The 17,183-nt window shown below is 41.5% G+C and overlaps 1 protein-coding gene across 1 annotated transcript in view; it reads left to right on the plus strand.

The window, feature by feature from the left end:
• LOC135324432 (cardiomyopathy-associated protein 5-like) overlaps window positions 1-17,183 on the plus strand; it is a 45,669-nt gene that overhangs the window by 19,166 nt on the left and 9,320 nt on the right. Inside the window, exons 3-9 of the mRNA XM_064500736.1 lie at window positions 1,909-2,004; window positions 2,653-2,886; window positions 4,590-4,612; window positions 6,619-6,740; window positions 11,349-11,498; window positions 12,482-12,628; window positions 15,724-15,868. Of these exons, the coding sequence (XP_064356806.1) occupies window positions 1,909-2,004; window positions 2,653-2,886; window positions 4,590-4,612; window positions 6,619-6,740; window positions 11,349-11,498; window positions 12,482-12,628; window positions 15,724-15,868 (917 nt within the window). The remainder of the gene's footprint in view (window positions 1-1,908; window positions 2,005-2,652; window positions 2,887-4,589; window positions 4,613-6,618; window positions 6,741-11,348; window positions 11,499-12,481; window positions 12,629-15,723; window positions 15,869-17,183) is intronic.

Here is a 17,183-nt window from a genome sequence, read left to right on the forward strand (position 1 = left end):
AGATATCAGAGTATTTACACAGTTTACACTACACAGTTTTGTTATAACTGTGTCCTCATTTTCTGTTCAGTTCATGTTCAGCTTCCCCTGGTAGCATTTCAAGTGTAGTGCAGGTAAGGGTTTAGCAATTCCTACTTCTCCCCACTATTTCTAAGCTGTACCATTCTAAAAGATAGACATGCCATCCATTTCATTGGATTATGCCTGGTGAAAATGCTTTCATTTCTGTAGAAGCTCATTCTTCATTAAAATGCTGTTCTGCTTGCAAAAAGGGCATGTTTGTGACATCTCAATTCTGCCACATCAGATTTGTTCATGTCCAAGAACAGATGTTTCTTCCTTGATTATCAGCTATTTAATCTCACCCCAGTGTCTGAAAGGTGAGCTCTCTTCTGGCACACATACAGTTACCGATAATGGAGATTTTATAATTTCATTAAAATTCTGGAAGGGCTTACGTCACTGATTTTTAAGTTATTTTTATGTTAACTCATAGGTAAGAAACAAACATTACAAGTAGGAGAAGTTAAGGTACCAGTTTCAAACATCAATATTTACAAAATATCTCCATGGTGTGCAGAGGTATGACAATGTTATCACGTTTTGTATATGGCCATTCATATTTCACTCAGAAGTGGTAATTAGCCAACAGTAAATCAGTAATAAAGTCACAGATACCAGCCATCCCTCGAATGTAACCCCATTGCAGCGAGTCCAGTTAAACCACAAATAAATGTCCTATGATATCATTCGCTGGCTGTGGAACTTGGACATGGAGCCAGTAATTAAATCTGGCCACAACGCAGGCTTGGCTTCACATGATTTCTAGCACTCGAGGCTCCAGTTACTTTAAGACGGCATTCGTATGTTTCTTATTACCTTTGTATAATTACTGAGAAAACATTAAGACAGCAAAACGCTTGTCACCTGAATTTTAACTTTAGGAGCACAGTTTCACCATAAGAGAAATGAGCTATGGATGGCATCTGTCAGATTATGTCGGTTATCTTGACAAACAGAAGTTTGTCTCTGAATCTCAGTGATTGACCCTAAATATTTATAAATGCAACCTTCAATTTTACAGTCCAATATGACATTTATAATTAAGGGAAAGTCATATGCTAGTTTTCAAGCAGCTCTAGCTGTAGAAGTTTGCCCTAATAGGAAGGTGTTACCAAAGCAAGTTAGCCTTCCTTTTAGATTTATGCCAGCTAATTAAAATGAAGTATTTTTATAAATTGCATCTGAGCAGATGGCCAGCTTGCTTTCATGAAAGGTCAAGAAGGACTACTGCCTAAGAGCGATTTCTGTGTCATCTCTGGTGCCTTTTGTTCCTAGGACTTCTTTTGTTTGCAGTTCTAATTCAACCGGTGATTTCGATGGGAGATTTGGCTGTCAGCATTGCCAGTTCAGGATTCTGGTTTATAAGAAGTATCTTTAAAATTATAATTAAAAAAAAATCATGACTTATGTTCAGTTTGCTGCAGGGGATTTTACTGCATAAGCTGTTAACCTGATAATTACCTGCATTTTCTTCCTTTTTATGTGCCTGTTTCTACAGTCTCTTGAGGACCCTCATAAGGCTCTGAGTACCCTTGACTTCCAGCATAGCTATTTTGAAAGTCATAGTGTTCAACAACTTGTGTAAGCACTTAGCACCTTGTTAAACTGAGCTTTTTTCTTTTTTTTTCCTTTTCTTTTTTCTTTTTTTTTTTTGGTTTGGAAACAGTTTTGTGACTGTTTCTGTTGCTATTTCTGTGCATGTCTTTGTAGCCAGGGAGACGCTTGAACTTAATTTAGCAATTATTCCAATGGCAGCTCATGGCAAAACAAAAGTATTCATCTAAAATATGTTTTGTAGAAAAACTTTATAAAATAACATAGTTACTGAAACTTTTAAAATTTCAGGATCAGTTAGATGAATTGCTAATAGCATTGGAAGAAAAGTCAATGAAGATTGAAGGGTTCGTGAGTGAAATTGAATCTCTATTTAACTCTGTTGAGGTAAGTCCAGTGTTTTATCATGCTAGTTTTCTTTCCCTCCACAAAATTGCTTCTAAGATATGTTTCCTTTGTTTTGTAGTGTCATTTTTTCCACTAAAATGGGCTGTTTCTCCAGTCCTCAAACTGACTTCTCCTGTCTGAAGTAGTTAACTGAGGGGAATAAAGATGCAAACATTTGCTTTTTTGTATGTTATTGCAACATGGAATATGTGACTGGAGGAGAAAGTTCCCTTAATTTGGTTTGCATTTATAAAAAGCTTACACTCTTTGTGTCTATATCTAGAGTCCTGTGTTAAACCTGAATGTTACCCAATGTCCAGAAGTTCTTAAGCCTCGAGGACTGTATTAACTTCAGTTAGATGTATGGATTTGTAGGTATTTTGTAATCAGACTTCCCGTCTCTATGCTTAGCTATAGAAGTTTGATTTTAAACACAATACAAAAAAATCTGCCATTGTTTTTAATGTATTTCTCTAGCATTATTTCTCCTAGATGAGCTTGCTCACAGAAATAAAATTCTCTTATTGTCAGGATGCCAGTAGGAGTCTGGTGGATGGCTCATGTATGGGCAGTTGAGAGTTTCTGTGTATTCATTAACTGCTGTAATTTTATTCTACAGATCAGTTTACATCTGCTTTTATTTTCTAGGAAAACTGTAAGCAAAATGCAGAGTTATTGGAAAAGCAGAATGAAGACATGATAAAGAAAGTGGTTGCGCAATATGATGAGAAATCAGAGAACTTGGAGGAAGTGAAAAAGATGAAAATGGAATACCTGTATGAACAGATGGTTAATTTTCAACAAACTATTGATTCAGCAAAGGAAACCTTGGAGACGACAGTAAAGGAAATGGAAGAACTTGATGGATTTGTTTTCCTAAACGTAAGTATAAGTGACTGTAACACTGCAGCTTTTATAATACTAGTTAGGAAAGCATTTATACAGGACCTAAGCTGCTAACAAGTTACTTATCTTTGGGGTTTTTTGAAGACAGCTAAATCCTGCAAGCTCAGTTATTCCACTCTGAAACCACTACATTGTTTGCTTTTGTCATGTGAATGCTCAGAGGACTGCAAAGGTGATGCATAGGGTGAGAACATGCATTGTGCCTTCAGAAGGGTTCTGTTCTGCCCAGTGAAGAGAGGGCTAAGAGACAGCTTGATAATTCAGCTAGAATTAGCCATTCAAGAGTAGGAAATGTCATAGTAGAAGGTACTTTACTGTAGGAAAGAAAGGTGAAACAAGAAAGTGTACTTGAAAATTATCAAAATTGGAAGATGAGTTTTTTGTGGGTGTTTTTGTTTTTTGTTTTAAATGAGCAGACACTAAGTGTAGTTATGCACTCAAATTATTGAGGCTAAACTAAAAGTTTACTACCGAAAAATTTCTAAATGGGCTAGATTTAGGAACGTGCAGGTAGCATGCATGTCTGTAATGGTCTTTTCTGGATTTAGAAAACATCTCTTGTGAATCTACATGACTCGAGTTACCTGGCTGATACAATCCTCAGTCAGTCTTATCCTGAGCTTGGTTTCACAGTCTTGTAGGTTAAACATTAATGGCCTGAGGCCTCCAAGATTATTCTTGCGCTGCAGGAATTGTCTCTAATTCAGCTGTGGCACTTCCTTCTCCATAGAAGTGTATCAGCAGTTTTGAAGGGGATGGGATTTCTGGGACAACAGTCTTCTCCCATTATGGAGTTAGCCAGTAGTTTGGAAGCTGCAGAAATTCTCCTGGGTTGTAAGAAACAAAAAGTTCATGTTACTGTTTAAAGACTAATCATTCATGCAAAACAGCTCCCCAAGCAGAAGTTCCCAGCTCATATGCCAGCAGTTACAGAAGCAGTGGGCCGTCTTTGGCATTCCCCACTCTTACAAGTTACTCGAGGACTTAGTGTCCTGTAACCAAGTGAATGCCTTGGGAGATGGGCTATTTTGAGAGGGATGAAAAATACATCATATTTTCCTGTACTTCACTAGGTACTGGAGCAGTCCTTTAGCAAAATGAAATCTTTGTAATCTGTAATTATTTTGGGGGGAGGGGGGAAAGGATGAGAAGAATGACTTCCCACAACCTTGAAGACTTTCTGTTAGTGATACAGTATGGGAGCCTTTCTTTCTATGAGCCAGCAAATGTTAGGTGAAGATTTAGAGTATGGGAGAAACTTTGACTCCATGGCTGCAAATCTCACCCAGCATCTGGTAATCAGAAGTTATAAAGAAGATTTCAGACAGAATTTGGATTTAAAAGTATTCTTAATGCACAAATTATTTCCTTCTGTAAAAGCCTTGATTTAGAGAAGCATTTGACTGTGCGCGAATCTTTATACCTAGATATTGAATATTGCCCCCTCAGGAGTTTAAAGCCAAATATAGACTTTAATAGCCTGCTGAGTCAGAGCTTTGAAGTGGAATATTCTTAAGGAACCAAATTCTCTGCTGGTGTGAATGAGCAGAATCCCAGCCAACACTGAGTCAATAAAGCTGTGTGTATTTTATGTCTATGGAGAATTGTTAGATGAGTGGCTCTTCAATATTTTCAGGCTTTTAAAAACTGTTAATACATTTCTTTTTTTCCTTCCTTAGTCATCTAAAGAATTGAATAAAAGGTATATGAAGTAGTCATTAAGTGCACTGTAGTGAGTACTAGGCCTAGCATGCTGTATGCTTTGTTTACTGTTTTCGAGCTTTGGAAACACACTGCTAGTATGGTAGCTACTTATACAAACCTTGCAAATAATAAAATTAAGGGACGAAGTTTTATACTTTTTACTGTAACTGACTAGTTTGAAGTGTTTTGCATGTGTTCTGTAGTGCATCAATTAAAGAGCATTTTAAAATGGCGGCTCACCTTAAAATTCTACACAGACATTCTTAAACAGGTGTTCTTTGTAGTTAATACACAAACATATACTGTAGAACATTTTGACCATGCTTGCATCTCTCAGACATCACTGTTATGTCCTGTTTTCACTAGCCTGATTCTGTATTATGTGGTTTCCATGAAAGATCATAATGCAAATTATTATTCACATGGCTGGACTAGGTTGCCAGACTATATTCTGAACACAGCTCCAGAAAAATTTGAAATTAAATAGCTATTTTAACCACAATTTCCATCATTGCTCTCTTCAGGAGCTTACCAGGATATCAAGGGGCAGGACCTCCCCTTGTCCCTGTCCCCCCCCATTAGCACCACCTGATTCAGGACGTGTCGCAGGGCTTGTGCCTTGTTGCAGCTGCATCTTGCCCCACCTGCACTGACCGGCACAGAGAGGCACTTGCACACAGCTCTCTGCCATGCGTGGTTTGCCTCCAAACAGTCTTTTTGGTGAGACCCAACCTTTATGAGGGAAGTGCTCACTTACAAGCTCATTTTCTCCCAATAAATTTTCTGGGGTGACCTGTGAACGCTCAGACCGGCTGGCTCCAGGCTCCTCCTGTGCAAGCACCCACACTGCGGGAAATCCTGCCCAGTCCCCTCCGTTTGCCGAAACGCCTGCTGACCTCGCCAGCGGGGCCCAGGCGTTGCACGGTGCATAACAAACGTACCCCTGCCAGCGCTGACTCCCTCATCACAGCGCATGCCTGCTTACGTGTGCTGATGGATGGGGGTATAGAAATGACAGTAGGGTTCCAGTCTGTGGTCAAATTACAACTCCAGGAGAGTGGTCTGAAGAGCCTGTGCCAAACACCCCTTTATGGTTCCCATTAATTTGCAGAATCAGGGCTATAAAGCTGGATTTCCCTGTTGTATGCCAAGATGTGACAGTCTGGCCACATATCTGCATGTAGTTTACTGCATAATAAAATGTTAGAACAGGTATAATATGACAAAACAAATTTTCAAGACTTTCTGTATACTTGATCTTTATTTATTAACTTACACACTAAACTTAGTGTTTATTCTGTTTTGCGCATGGTTTTGGATATTACTTTATTTTGATAATACCTGATTTTCTAAAAAAGGTTAAGATGATGATCTCTATAGCAATGCATGTTTTTCTAAAGAAAATATATTCTGTATCTGTTGTGCTTTGTTAAGATTGTACACAATTAACTACTTCAGTGATTGAAAAAAGGCAGGGGGTGAAATTCAGTTGCTTTGAAAAGATAATCTTTCATTTCCTTGAAGATGCTTCTGCCTCAAAGTTAAAAATATGTTGGTTTTTTCCTATAATGAACTCAGAAAATGTGGGCTAATTAGGTGGAATCCATTTCCCTTCTTGTTTTTTTGCTTGTCAGAAGCAGCTGCTTTACATTATGTCTCTGGAGTCAGCTGCCTTAGTTTAGCTCTAACGTTTGTAACCTTTAAAGGCACTGTGTTAGTAAGTCCAGCCACTGTATTCTTGGGAATTTTGCTATGAACTTCAAATCCTCACGTTCTCATGGATCAAGCATATGCAGATTGTGTTCATTCTCACTGTGCTCCTTATGTAAAATCATAATATGTGCTAAATATTCAAAATTAGGAAAACAGCTTCTCCTTGCATGTTGTCCTCAAGTTCATGAGAAGTATTTAGAGATGTGTATGTCACATGTTCTTTGCTTCTGGCCTTTGGAAACTATGCAGTACCACAGGAGATTTATATGGCTATGTGTTTTTTCCAAATAGGTTACTTTCCGCAATGGATACTACTCTGTCTTTAGAAAAGGTGCCCAGTGCATTTTCACTTTTTGAACACTATGCAGACAGTCCAGGAAAAAGCAACCAGCACTCCTTAAATCATGTGGCTGGTAAGAATATCTGAATATCTTCTTTGTTAAAGCTAACGTTTCGGCAATGCTTTGGAAATTTTAGAAAGCTAAAAACAGAATCTATTTGAGAAGTATAAATTTGCAAACCATATAATTAGCAATCAGAGTTGAATGTAAAATGAAGTCTAATTGTGCACAAGTGTTTGGCTTATAGTAGGACATTAAGATGAGTAGCAGAGGGGAAAGTGCTAAAATGTGGGATTCTTGCATCGTTTAAAATACCTATACCTCAGACTGACAGCAGGTCTCTAGCTGTAAACCTCTGGAGGCTAAAGAAGTTGCTGTTTGCTTGTGGGCAGGAAGAGATGAGGTAATGAAGGGGTCTGCTGAGCTGCTTGCTGGAGGGAGGCAGCCCCGTCGAGCTGGTGTGGGCAGCAGAGCTGGGGCTGGCGGAGGAGCTCATGGCATTTCTGCTGGATGAGCACAGGCACCTTCAAACCCCTCCACGCGGCCACAGGAGGGGGGAGCAATTACTGTAACTGGAAAGAGTCTCTACTCTGGCAGCCAGTGATAAAAGTTACCACTAAAGGGCCATGTTCATGTCTTTATCTCGTATTTCATTTCCTGTAAAAAGCCTATTTGCGTGGACTTTGTTATGCCCGTGCATGTAGCTTTAGAAATCATTTGGATCCGGACAGCTGTCAACGAAGAGTTTGTAAACACTAAGCTGTGGATGGCTTTTCCTTATGGCAAGGTCTCACTTCAGTGTTTCTCAAGAGATGTTTTGCTTGGGGAACTTGCATCACACTGCCATGCTCATGGCCTCCCACTCACCTTCACACATGCCCTGTTGTCGCTGTCCCTCTCCTGGCTTTGAAGCAATACCTCCGACAAGTTTGGTGCATGAGCAGAGGACCTACAACATCTGTTTCCATACGGGCTTTTGCCTCTTGTTTGGATTGCCTAGTGCCTAGCAGGGTGCTGGGAATAGCACCACCCTGTGCAGATTCGCTGCAGTCTAATACGACCTGAGGGGATGCAGCAGTATCTCCGTCTGGAGTCTCTCTCCTCCACACAGTCATTTAGTTTTATTAGATTTACAGGTACTGAATATCTCTCAGACCTTTGGTTCCTTGTCAAATTTGTTTGAATTTCCATGAGGGCTTCAGAACTTAGCAGGTGAGGTTGCATAGATGCTCATGCATACAGCGTCATCTCAGTCTCATGTCTCTTAGTCCGATTTCCTAAAGAACTTCGTAACCTGCTCTCAGCCTCTGTAAATGGAGTGGTGAAAAAGTGCTACATATTATGGTTTGATTCCCTCTTGCAGTCTTATGGGTCCTGTGAGTCCCAATCTTTCCTTCTGTGCTGTTACCTCCTGGTAAGGTCATACCTGAGAGACACATTTTGTCATTCTGTATTTCCTTTTCCCACAGGTCAGTTCAAGATATTTTTCCCCATGCTGCTGAGATCATGCTTTTCAGTTTGATTTGCATTAGCTGCTGTGTTTGAACACCACATGGCTCCAGACTGGGTTTGCTTTGACAAACTGTAGATGAATGAGTTTGTCCACTAGCAACTGACCTTCAAAACTCCTCATCCTTTATACGTTCTTCTCTTTTCTTTTTAAAATGCCTGATTTTCATCCTTCTCTTCCACTACTAAGTACTTTAATTGCTCTTGTGGTTTTTATTTTTACTTCGGTGAGCAGTAAACCAAAAATACACAATTTTTCAAGTTTCTGTCCTTTTCCTGCCTATTTTCCTGAAGGAAAAGAGGTAAATGCATACATAAAACTTTATCTGGAATTGAAAACCTTGAGTACATCATTTATCAAATACTGGAGGCAAATGTCAACCTTTCTCAGAATTTGTTTTGACTGAAAGCATTTGATGAAATAGATGTGAATTTTCCATGCTTCCCCAGTCCACACATTTTTCCTTCAGAAGGAACACTCTTTGAACAATTTCATAGAACTTTATTTTTACCACTTCAGAAACAGCTTTCGTCAAAATACTTTCCATTTCCAACAGTGTTCCATACACACACAAAAAAGTCCTTTTCCCTCAAATCCTTCCTCTTTTCACCTATAAGCAGCCCTGTTAACAAATTCATAAGCATCAAAAACCCTTGCAGCACACTCTTAAACATAATAGAACTTAGGCTCTGTCAGGAAGGGTGGGAATAATTTCAAAATCAGAACATTATTATTTCCAAATCTTGCCATGAGTCCTGCCCATTTATACCAGAAGATGAGGACCTTTGCTGATGGCCACCATCTTCCGTCAAAGTCATAGAGGAGTGTAACTGCTCTCCTTCTTCAAGTCCACAAAGCCAAGGAAATGTTATTCCTCATTTCTCTGGCAAGGTGTAAATATCTCTATAAAACATTTGGGATTATTGTTTTATTCTCTTGGGGGCTGTGGAGATCAGGTACAACAAGGAAAGAACTCCCTTATACCACAGCACTTCAGTGAAAACTGAAGCTGATCAAAATATGACCCACTTTTCTTTTGGAAAATGTCATTTAGTCAAACAAACCTGAGGTGCAAATGTTTCCATTCTTTGACTAAATTTCATTTCAAAAGGGGACCAGCCTGTTGTTCAGGGAAATGTTCTGTTTCTGAAGAAAATAGGTCAACTTCTTGCTATAAATTGCTTCCTTTCAAAAGTTTATTTCATATTATGCAAACAGAAATTAGAAATCAAATGTTTTCCAGTGTTCCAAACTGAATTTTGATGTATAACTTTTTTTCAGAAGTTTCATTCATTAAGAAATCTTCTGTTCAGTTTTGGAATAATAATTTTTGCAGTTGTGGGATTTCTGTAATCGTAAGTAACACTTTCTAGGCAACTTCACAGGAAAAAAACTGGTTTACCCACTGGGTTCATTGAAAGGAAGTCCTTTCCTAAAGATGATCAGTTTTTAAATGGGTCAAATCTAGATGCAGTCAAGAGACAAAATGTAGATTGTTTTTAGCAATGAAAAGGAAAACTTTTTCAATGGGAAGCAGATGCAATCCTGCTGTACTTGAAGCTCTCTGTATAAATCATAAGGAAACAGCCAGCATCTGCATTTGCCTTGTTCGTGCCACAGGGGATCATCATCATTACTGTGAAGATAACTGAAAAAAGCAAAAGCATTCTGCTCAGATCGTACCAGAATGCGTGCAATATGGAAATTTACTGGGCGACGAGAGAACCATATTTTTGTTCCCTGCAATCACTTTAACAATGAACATGGGGGGTGTGGGGGTTGCTTCCTTCTTTCCACTCCTTCTCTGTTAAGCCATGACCTTAGCAGGGGATAGTGTCTTATCTGGGTTGGATATGTGCAGATCAGCAGAGTCTGGGGTGTTTATGAGAAGTTTAGGGGGCCTTGGGGGGCTTTGAGGCACTTTAGTGAGGAATGTGTGTGCGATGCCTGATGAGGTTTGGGTTCTTTAGCTAAAGCAGAGCTTGGGCTCACTTGCCCGCAGAGGACCTTCTCTCCTCTGGGTCTCAGGGGACCACGGCTGTGCTGGCAGGAGTCCTGTTCCCATACCTGCAGCACAAGCCTGCCTCTCTGCAGGTGGTGGACCTGCTCCCCAGCAGCCCCTGCCCCAGCTGTGAGAGTCCAAGTGTGAGAAGTCTGTGCCTTCCTTTTCCTACCTCTTTTCACACCCCTGCTGTTGTCAAGGTTTTTGTGGGTCTGACAAACTATTCTCCCCCAGTGCCTAGGGTCCTTTCCCCGACCACCTTTCTGGGGATCAGTTACATCCGCATCTGGAGGAGACTCTGTTCTTCTGCGAGCTTCCCCTCCCACCAGCGAGCAATCTTATGCTATTTGCTATGAGCAAGCGTTTTGCTTTCTTCTCTCACATCCTTTCCAGAGGGTGATCTCTCACTCTAATGTCTGTGCTGCAAGGTAAGATTAAATAATGGAGAGGACAGTCCGTCCCCCAGAGCAGCCTGCACTGTGCTGCAGGAGATGGACTCTCTGAGGACATGGCCTGAAATTGCTAGGTATCTTCTGAGGTTTCATCAGGATGTGTGCCTCCGAGTGGAGCACTAAGTTGGAAAGCTCCAACTGTGACCGAAAGGAGCAGGTCTCCCTTCTGCCGTGGGAGAGCCCTGCTTGCTGCTGGGGCGGCACTTCCCCATGAGGAAGGACCTGGACAGGTCAAGAGGGCTGGGGTCACCCTGCCCCAGGCAAAGCATGGGCATTTTCCCTGCCCTCCTCATGCAGGAGCAAGCTCCTTTCCCCTCAGATCGCCGCTGGGCCCCACCTTTGTCTTCATCTACCTTCAATCTGTAGTGTCCAGCCTAGGCGCTTGGCGAAGTATTGTGGTTCAAGATTATTTTATTGGGTGATCCCAGTAATGGTTCTTATTTTGGCCATACTGTGAGGGAAATGGGCAATCAGAATCCCATGCTGAACAATTAAGTTTTTTCTTCCCTATTTTAGATGAAGATACTGCTCTAAACCTGCACCAGTGTTGTCCCTATTCCAAATATTTGCCATATTTGTTCACTTAAATTATTTTTCATCTCAAATATTGGTAGTTGAGTGAAAATAAGGGATCTGGTTGTCTCACAGTTAACATGTAGTTAATTTGGCTCAAAATACTGGCGTGTGAATCAAACAGCTAAAGATTTTTCTTTCAGTTCCGCAGACACCAATTCTGATAGCTCAGGAACCAAACTCAGCCACAAGTACCTCCATCGCGGTCTACTGGACTGTGAGCGAAGGGGATGCCATCGACTGCTTCCAGGTCTATTGTATGGAGGAACCTCAAGCTAACAAAGACCAAAGTGGTGTGTAACGACCTGCCTCCCACCTTTGTGACTGCAGCAGCCCTTGCTGCACTGATCTCCGTTCAGAGCGGAGGCCGAGGTACAGGGGAGGTGCACACAGCTCAGTGATAGGAGGGGCTGTGAAGAAATTCTGCATAGGACTAAGGACAGGTAACTGAGCGGGAGAGTGCAGGCTGGATGCCATTCCTTGTCCTCCCCTTCCTTCCCCAAAATACAAGGTAAATATTTTGGTCCACAAAGTGCAGGGCAGTTGCTTCCAGGGAAGCAGCATCTCTGTTTAGGCACTTTTATGGAAGTGGCCCAACTGTCAGAGTGGATGTGTCCCTATCACACTGTTGGTACTGACAGGAACCGGAGACAGAGCTCCCAAGAGGAAGGGTCTGATTAGGAATTTAGGGCCCTGCATGTACTTTGGAAATGTGTCCTAATGAACTAGGACAAGAAAGGATAATCAGAAATGCAGTATTTCCACGTATGGGCACAGATTTTTTCAAAATGACATTAAGATATTTTAATTCTTAAATATGGAAATTGAGAAAAGAGGATTGAAATGTTTGCTCATTTGAAAGCTTAGGCTAATCATAGAATCACTTAAAGCACCTGGGTTCTGCTTAAAAGCGTGCGTGTGTGTGTCTGTGTACTGAAGGATGCATCGGACATAAATTCCATCATGAGAAATTATGTTCTAGAGAGGTGAAAACAAAGTTGACAGCTCTTGATTGTATGTCCCAAGTTTGCAGCCTATCATATTGAAGACTACTCTCCCCTTGCCTTCAATGGGATTTGAGGGCACTGAACTCAAGGGCAGGTCAAAAACTTTCTGTCCAAACTGATTTTGAGTAAAACATTGAGATCTTGCCTAGTAACACCTTCTGAATTTTTAGCTGTCTCTTTTTTTACATATTAGTTGACAGGAGAAATCAGAGGCCCTGCAAATGAAGTGCGTGAGTATCATGGCCTGTGTGCGTGTCTGTTTCTCCTAGCTTTGGTGGAAGAGTACAGAGTGACGGTGAAGGAGAGCCACTGCATTTTGGAGGACCTGGAGCCAGATCGCTGTTATAGTGTGTGGGTCATGGCTGTGAACTGCACAGGATGTAGCTTACCCAGTGAAAAAGCCATTTTTAAAACAGGTATGTATATATTCTGGCATTTGATTATTATGGGTTTCAGGTTCTTAAACAAATTCTAGGTCATACTGTTACTAAAACAGAAGAAACTGTTTCGTCTAGTCCATCTGGCAGATCATAGGCAGCTCACAATGTTTGCCTTTTTGTGAAAAGATAGCAGCGTAATTGTTCCTAGGAGGAAAGTTGAAAGTATTCAGATTTGAACGTGTTTTAAATCTTGGGCCTTGTGCAGGCAGCACTGGAAGGGCACGTTATGAATTTCCCTTGTGTGCCGCAACGCTTCAAGGCAGCTCCAGGAAAGCCACCCGCCTGCTCTGTGCTGCCGCCTCACCTTTGGGAAATATGGGAGATCATTGCATTTTTTGCCTCTCTGCCATCCTTCCAAATACATCTACGTTGCATTGATTTAAATGATGAACTTTTCAGGGGAAGGCCTGCTTTATAGTGGTTACGTGCAGCATCCAGCCCAGTGGGGCACAAATCTCAGGTGTGGCTGAGAGGCTCTGCTGCTGTTTAAGTGGTATAAATTATGATGAGTATTTAGACAAGTATTTCTTATGAGCTTCACTTGACTGATTAATTTTTCTGAGATTTAATTTCTTAAATAATTTGTATTGACAAAACTGTTGCTTCTTGAATTATGAGTAGAGTGAAGCATCCTGTATTCTAGACGTTGACTGAGACCTCTTGCCAGATGATTTTTTTTAGTGCTGCAGGGTAAAAACAATCATTAGGTTCATGAATTTACAAAACATGGACAAAGATATTTAACAATTTAATATTGAAGTAACTCTGTACAGCGCCAAGTGAACTATTGAAATCAGTTGGCAGCAACCATAGCTTCAAGTCTTTTACTTAATCCACTGGACATCAGATTTTTGGATAATTCTTTGATATTCAATTTGTAGTTCATATTTTTAGCGAAGATGATTTTCCAAAGAATTCAAAGCAGAAATTCAGATTTTACTATATATCAACAATGTAGAGCACAGTGTAGAAATCCTCTTAAATGGTCAAATAATTAATGAGTTATTTCTAATATACAAATCATAGTTTAAAAAAGGTTCTCACCTCTCTGAAGCTATTATTTTTAAGAACTGTATTTGCCTTTTGGCATCAGACTCACCATTCTTTTCCTCAAAACTGAAGCCTTCTGAAGAGGTTAATTTCTTAGAGTCTTTGGTTGGTTTTGGCCTCTTTCTTTAGGAAAATAAACAAGCTAGTGCAAATTAAACTCATTAAACACCCTCTGTCAAGCTGCCAGGTAGATTTGTGGGAACACTGTTGAAGCACTGACAAAACTGTTATGTCCCCTTAACACCAAGGGTGGAAAAGTGAGCAATAGTGACAGAAACCAGTTCTTCAGTGTGTTGCTGTGGAGTCCAGCTACTTTGATGTTAAGCTGGAATACTCTGATTCTTCAAGTAACCAAGTTACCAGTATTTAAGAATGCAGAAGAAAGAATTTAGAGAGTTTATTTTCAGTAATTCACTGAAAACGTAGCACATACAAGAAAATACTTTGCTGATATATGCAGTTATGGGCATATATACATTATTAGTGGATTGAAGCTGGATCTTTTCCTCGTGTTGGGAAAAATGCACCCCATAGCGTTTCCCCTAGGAATGCCACTGAGCGGACGTGGTGCTCCCTCAGCGCCACCGGCGCTTGGGGGCCGTGTTGGTCACCCCTCCAAACTCACCGCGGGCGCTCTCATCCTGACTTCATCTACTCCTTAGACAGATAATTTCAAATAAATAAAATACTTGTACTCTTGCTGGAATATCCAAATGTGATGTATTGTTTGTACATACATAATTAGGTGTATGGGTGTCAGTTTCTGAGTGCAGGTATTAGTGGATTTAGGTACTAATTCTTCATTCTCTAGAAACAGATGCATTTAAAAACGGACAATAATCAAATACGTCAAAAGAGAGTTAAAGAATTATTGCCAAGGGAGCTACACAGATTTATTACTAGATGAAAATCTGTCCCATGGGTTCTTTGTTCTGGTGAATATCTAGATTGGCTGTTCCTATAGTAAAATATCAAGTACAATTTAACCTGAACTGCTAACCTCTTGATTTTCACTAAACCGGGAAAGTGCATATGAGCTTATGCGTGTTTTCTTTTCTAATAATAACAAATTATTTGTGCTACAAAACAGAATGTAATTTGAAGGTTGGTTGCAGCTCTGTAAGATTCTCTAGTCTAATTTCTGTTTTTGTTTTAGGCATCCTATTTGAAAACTGATTTCTTTAAAAACAAAATAACTTCCTATGGCTTTTTATTTTAATCCATCACATTTATTTTAGGGATTGATGTTAAGGCTGTCTATATGAGTATCAACAACACATTATAAGAAGTTCATGTATGTTGCTCTTCCCTGGAAAGAGATAAAGCATGTGAATATAACGAATCCATTTTCAGGCTTCAGTGTCTGATGTACTATTTCACACAATAGCTTTGATTACTTGCATTCAGTGTGCTGTTTTACATTCATTTTCTATCTTTGCAGTTGGGCCTGTAGTTCTTAAACTGAGGCTTTAGAAAGGAGAAATTATAGGTCCAAATTTTAGTAGCTGCTTTGCAAAAATAAGCGGGACATAATTAAGCAGACAAGTCACCATTTCAGCCTCGGTTCTGCAGCATCCTGTTTGCTTCTGCTGCAGTTCACGCAGGGACTGCCGAGGGCAGGAGGGGGCTAATCTGGGGAGAGCTGCCCCAGTCCTGCCTCTGTGCTCTGTTCCTTGAAGCATGGCAGAAATGGGCAAACGCGCTTGAGGAGGGGCAGAAAAATCTGCATGGATATTCTAAGTATGGGCAGAATTGCACAAATACACACAATGACTTTCCCGGTGTGTTTTTTCTTCTCTAATGTTGCCCTCTGCCATTGAACTACAGAGGAAAATAATATTGAACCACAAATAAGCGACAGACTATTGTTGGACAGGCAAAAATAACTACCCCGAGCTGTGAGAAAGGATGACCTTCCGTGCCAGCTTTGTCTACTGTTTTTGTGGGAGCGACTGTTTTTGTTGTGAGACGGCTGCCGGCACGCTCCTCGCAGTGCCGCTAACATGTCCTTGTGTCCGCAGCACCCGCAGCCCCCGTGATAAGGGCAGAGGACTGCACCGTGTGCTGGGACACGGCCACCGTCCGCTGGCGCGCCGGCTCGCAGGCACCCGAGTCCTTCACCCTGGAGTACTGCCGACAGTATTCGCCCGAAGGCGAGGGCCTCAGGTCAGTGCCGAGCGCGGCCCGCAGCCCGGGGAGATTAGGCGGACGTTAAGGAGCACTCTCCAGATAGCGGGTTGTTACGTAAGAGATTACTCTGTCTTCAGCCAGGCAAAGACAAAATCAGCTTCTGTGTGCTGAGGAGTTCAGAGGCCAGATACTAATCTATGAGATTAGGCTGAGAGACATAAAAATACTTTCTTTTTATTTTGCATAACTGAACAGTGCCTTGCGCTTGGGGCCAAAGCCCTCAAGACTTTGTGCAGTCTGTGATCAACCGAAAGTTGCAGAGTTGTGCTCACCAGAAGAGAAATCCCCCCTCCGCAGCCGCCACAGCCCCCGGCAGGGCAGAGGGCAGCTGAGCTTTGCAGTGCGGAGTGGGACGGGACAGGACGGAGGAGCCTGCGCTCTGCTCGCTCTCCGCTTCCTGGGGACCGAGACAGGAGCAGGCCTGGGACGCAATGTGAGCGATAGCAGAGACTCACCTGCCATCTCTGTGAGCAGAGCCCGTCCCAGGCACAGCTGAGCCTTGGAAGAGGAAAAAAAGAGCTGAAGAGGTCTGAGAAGAGGGAGCAGAGATGTCTTGGCATATGAGCCCCAGTGGGAGCATCGGCCTAGCTGACTTCTGCCTCTCCTTCCCACCCCGCAGGCACTAACAGAGGTCTTTTTCCCTCATCAGGGCCAGTTCACATGAACTTCACAGAAACTTGATAGCTGGGGAAGAGCTTTACCCCTTGTGATCAAAATTAGTTACGAGAGACTAAAGGGTTCACAAGCTTGTAGTAGATACCTGTGACAGTGCAATTGTGTGAGCTTTGCTCCTTACAAAAGTAGGTGAGAAATTGAAATAAAGGACTTCTGCAGTATTGGGAGAGCTTTTTTCCACCCAGCATCAGCATGCTATGATAAAGCAAACAAGAGGAGGGGGGTCTTGTACAGCTCTCCTGCTTTCTGATCTGCTCCTTTTCATGCATATTTTATGAGGCCATCAGGTCCCTGTCAAGCTGCCAAAGTTGCTGTGTCAGGGATAATGTAGCTGCTCCCAAACCCTGTGCTGTGTGTTAGCACTTAAGTTTATTTGCTGTTAATTGGGATTGCTGCTTCTTCCCAAATCTGAAACAGAAAATGTGCTGCTTTCTGTAATCTGTGAGCAAGGTGGCATTAACACCAGGCAGTTTGCTTGTGTGGAAAAAACTGTGGCAACAAGCTGTCAGAACTGACCCTTTCCCTTTTCCAAGGGAGCCTGTGCAAAATCAAAAATGTTTATAACTATACTGAGACACGTTTGACTTTTCTGTGGGCAGAAGCTGGCCTTTTGCTG

Source organism: Dromaius novaehollandiae, chromosome W (genome assembly GCF_036370855.1).
Source record: "Dromaius novaehollandiae isolate bDroNov1 chromosome W, bDroNov1.hap1, whole genome shotgun sequence".
Lineage (NCBI taxonomy): Eukaryota > Metazoa > Chordata > Aves > Casuariiformes > Dromaiidae > Dromaius > Dromaius novaehollandiae.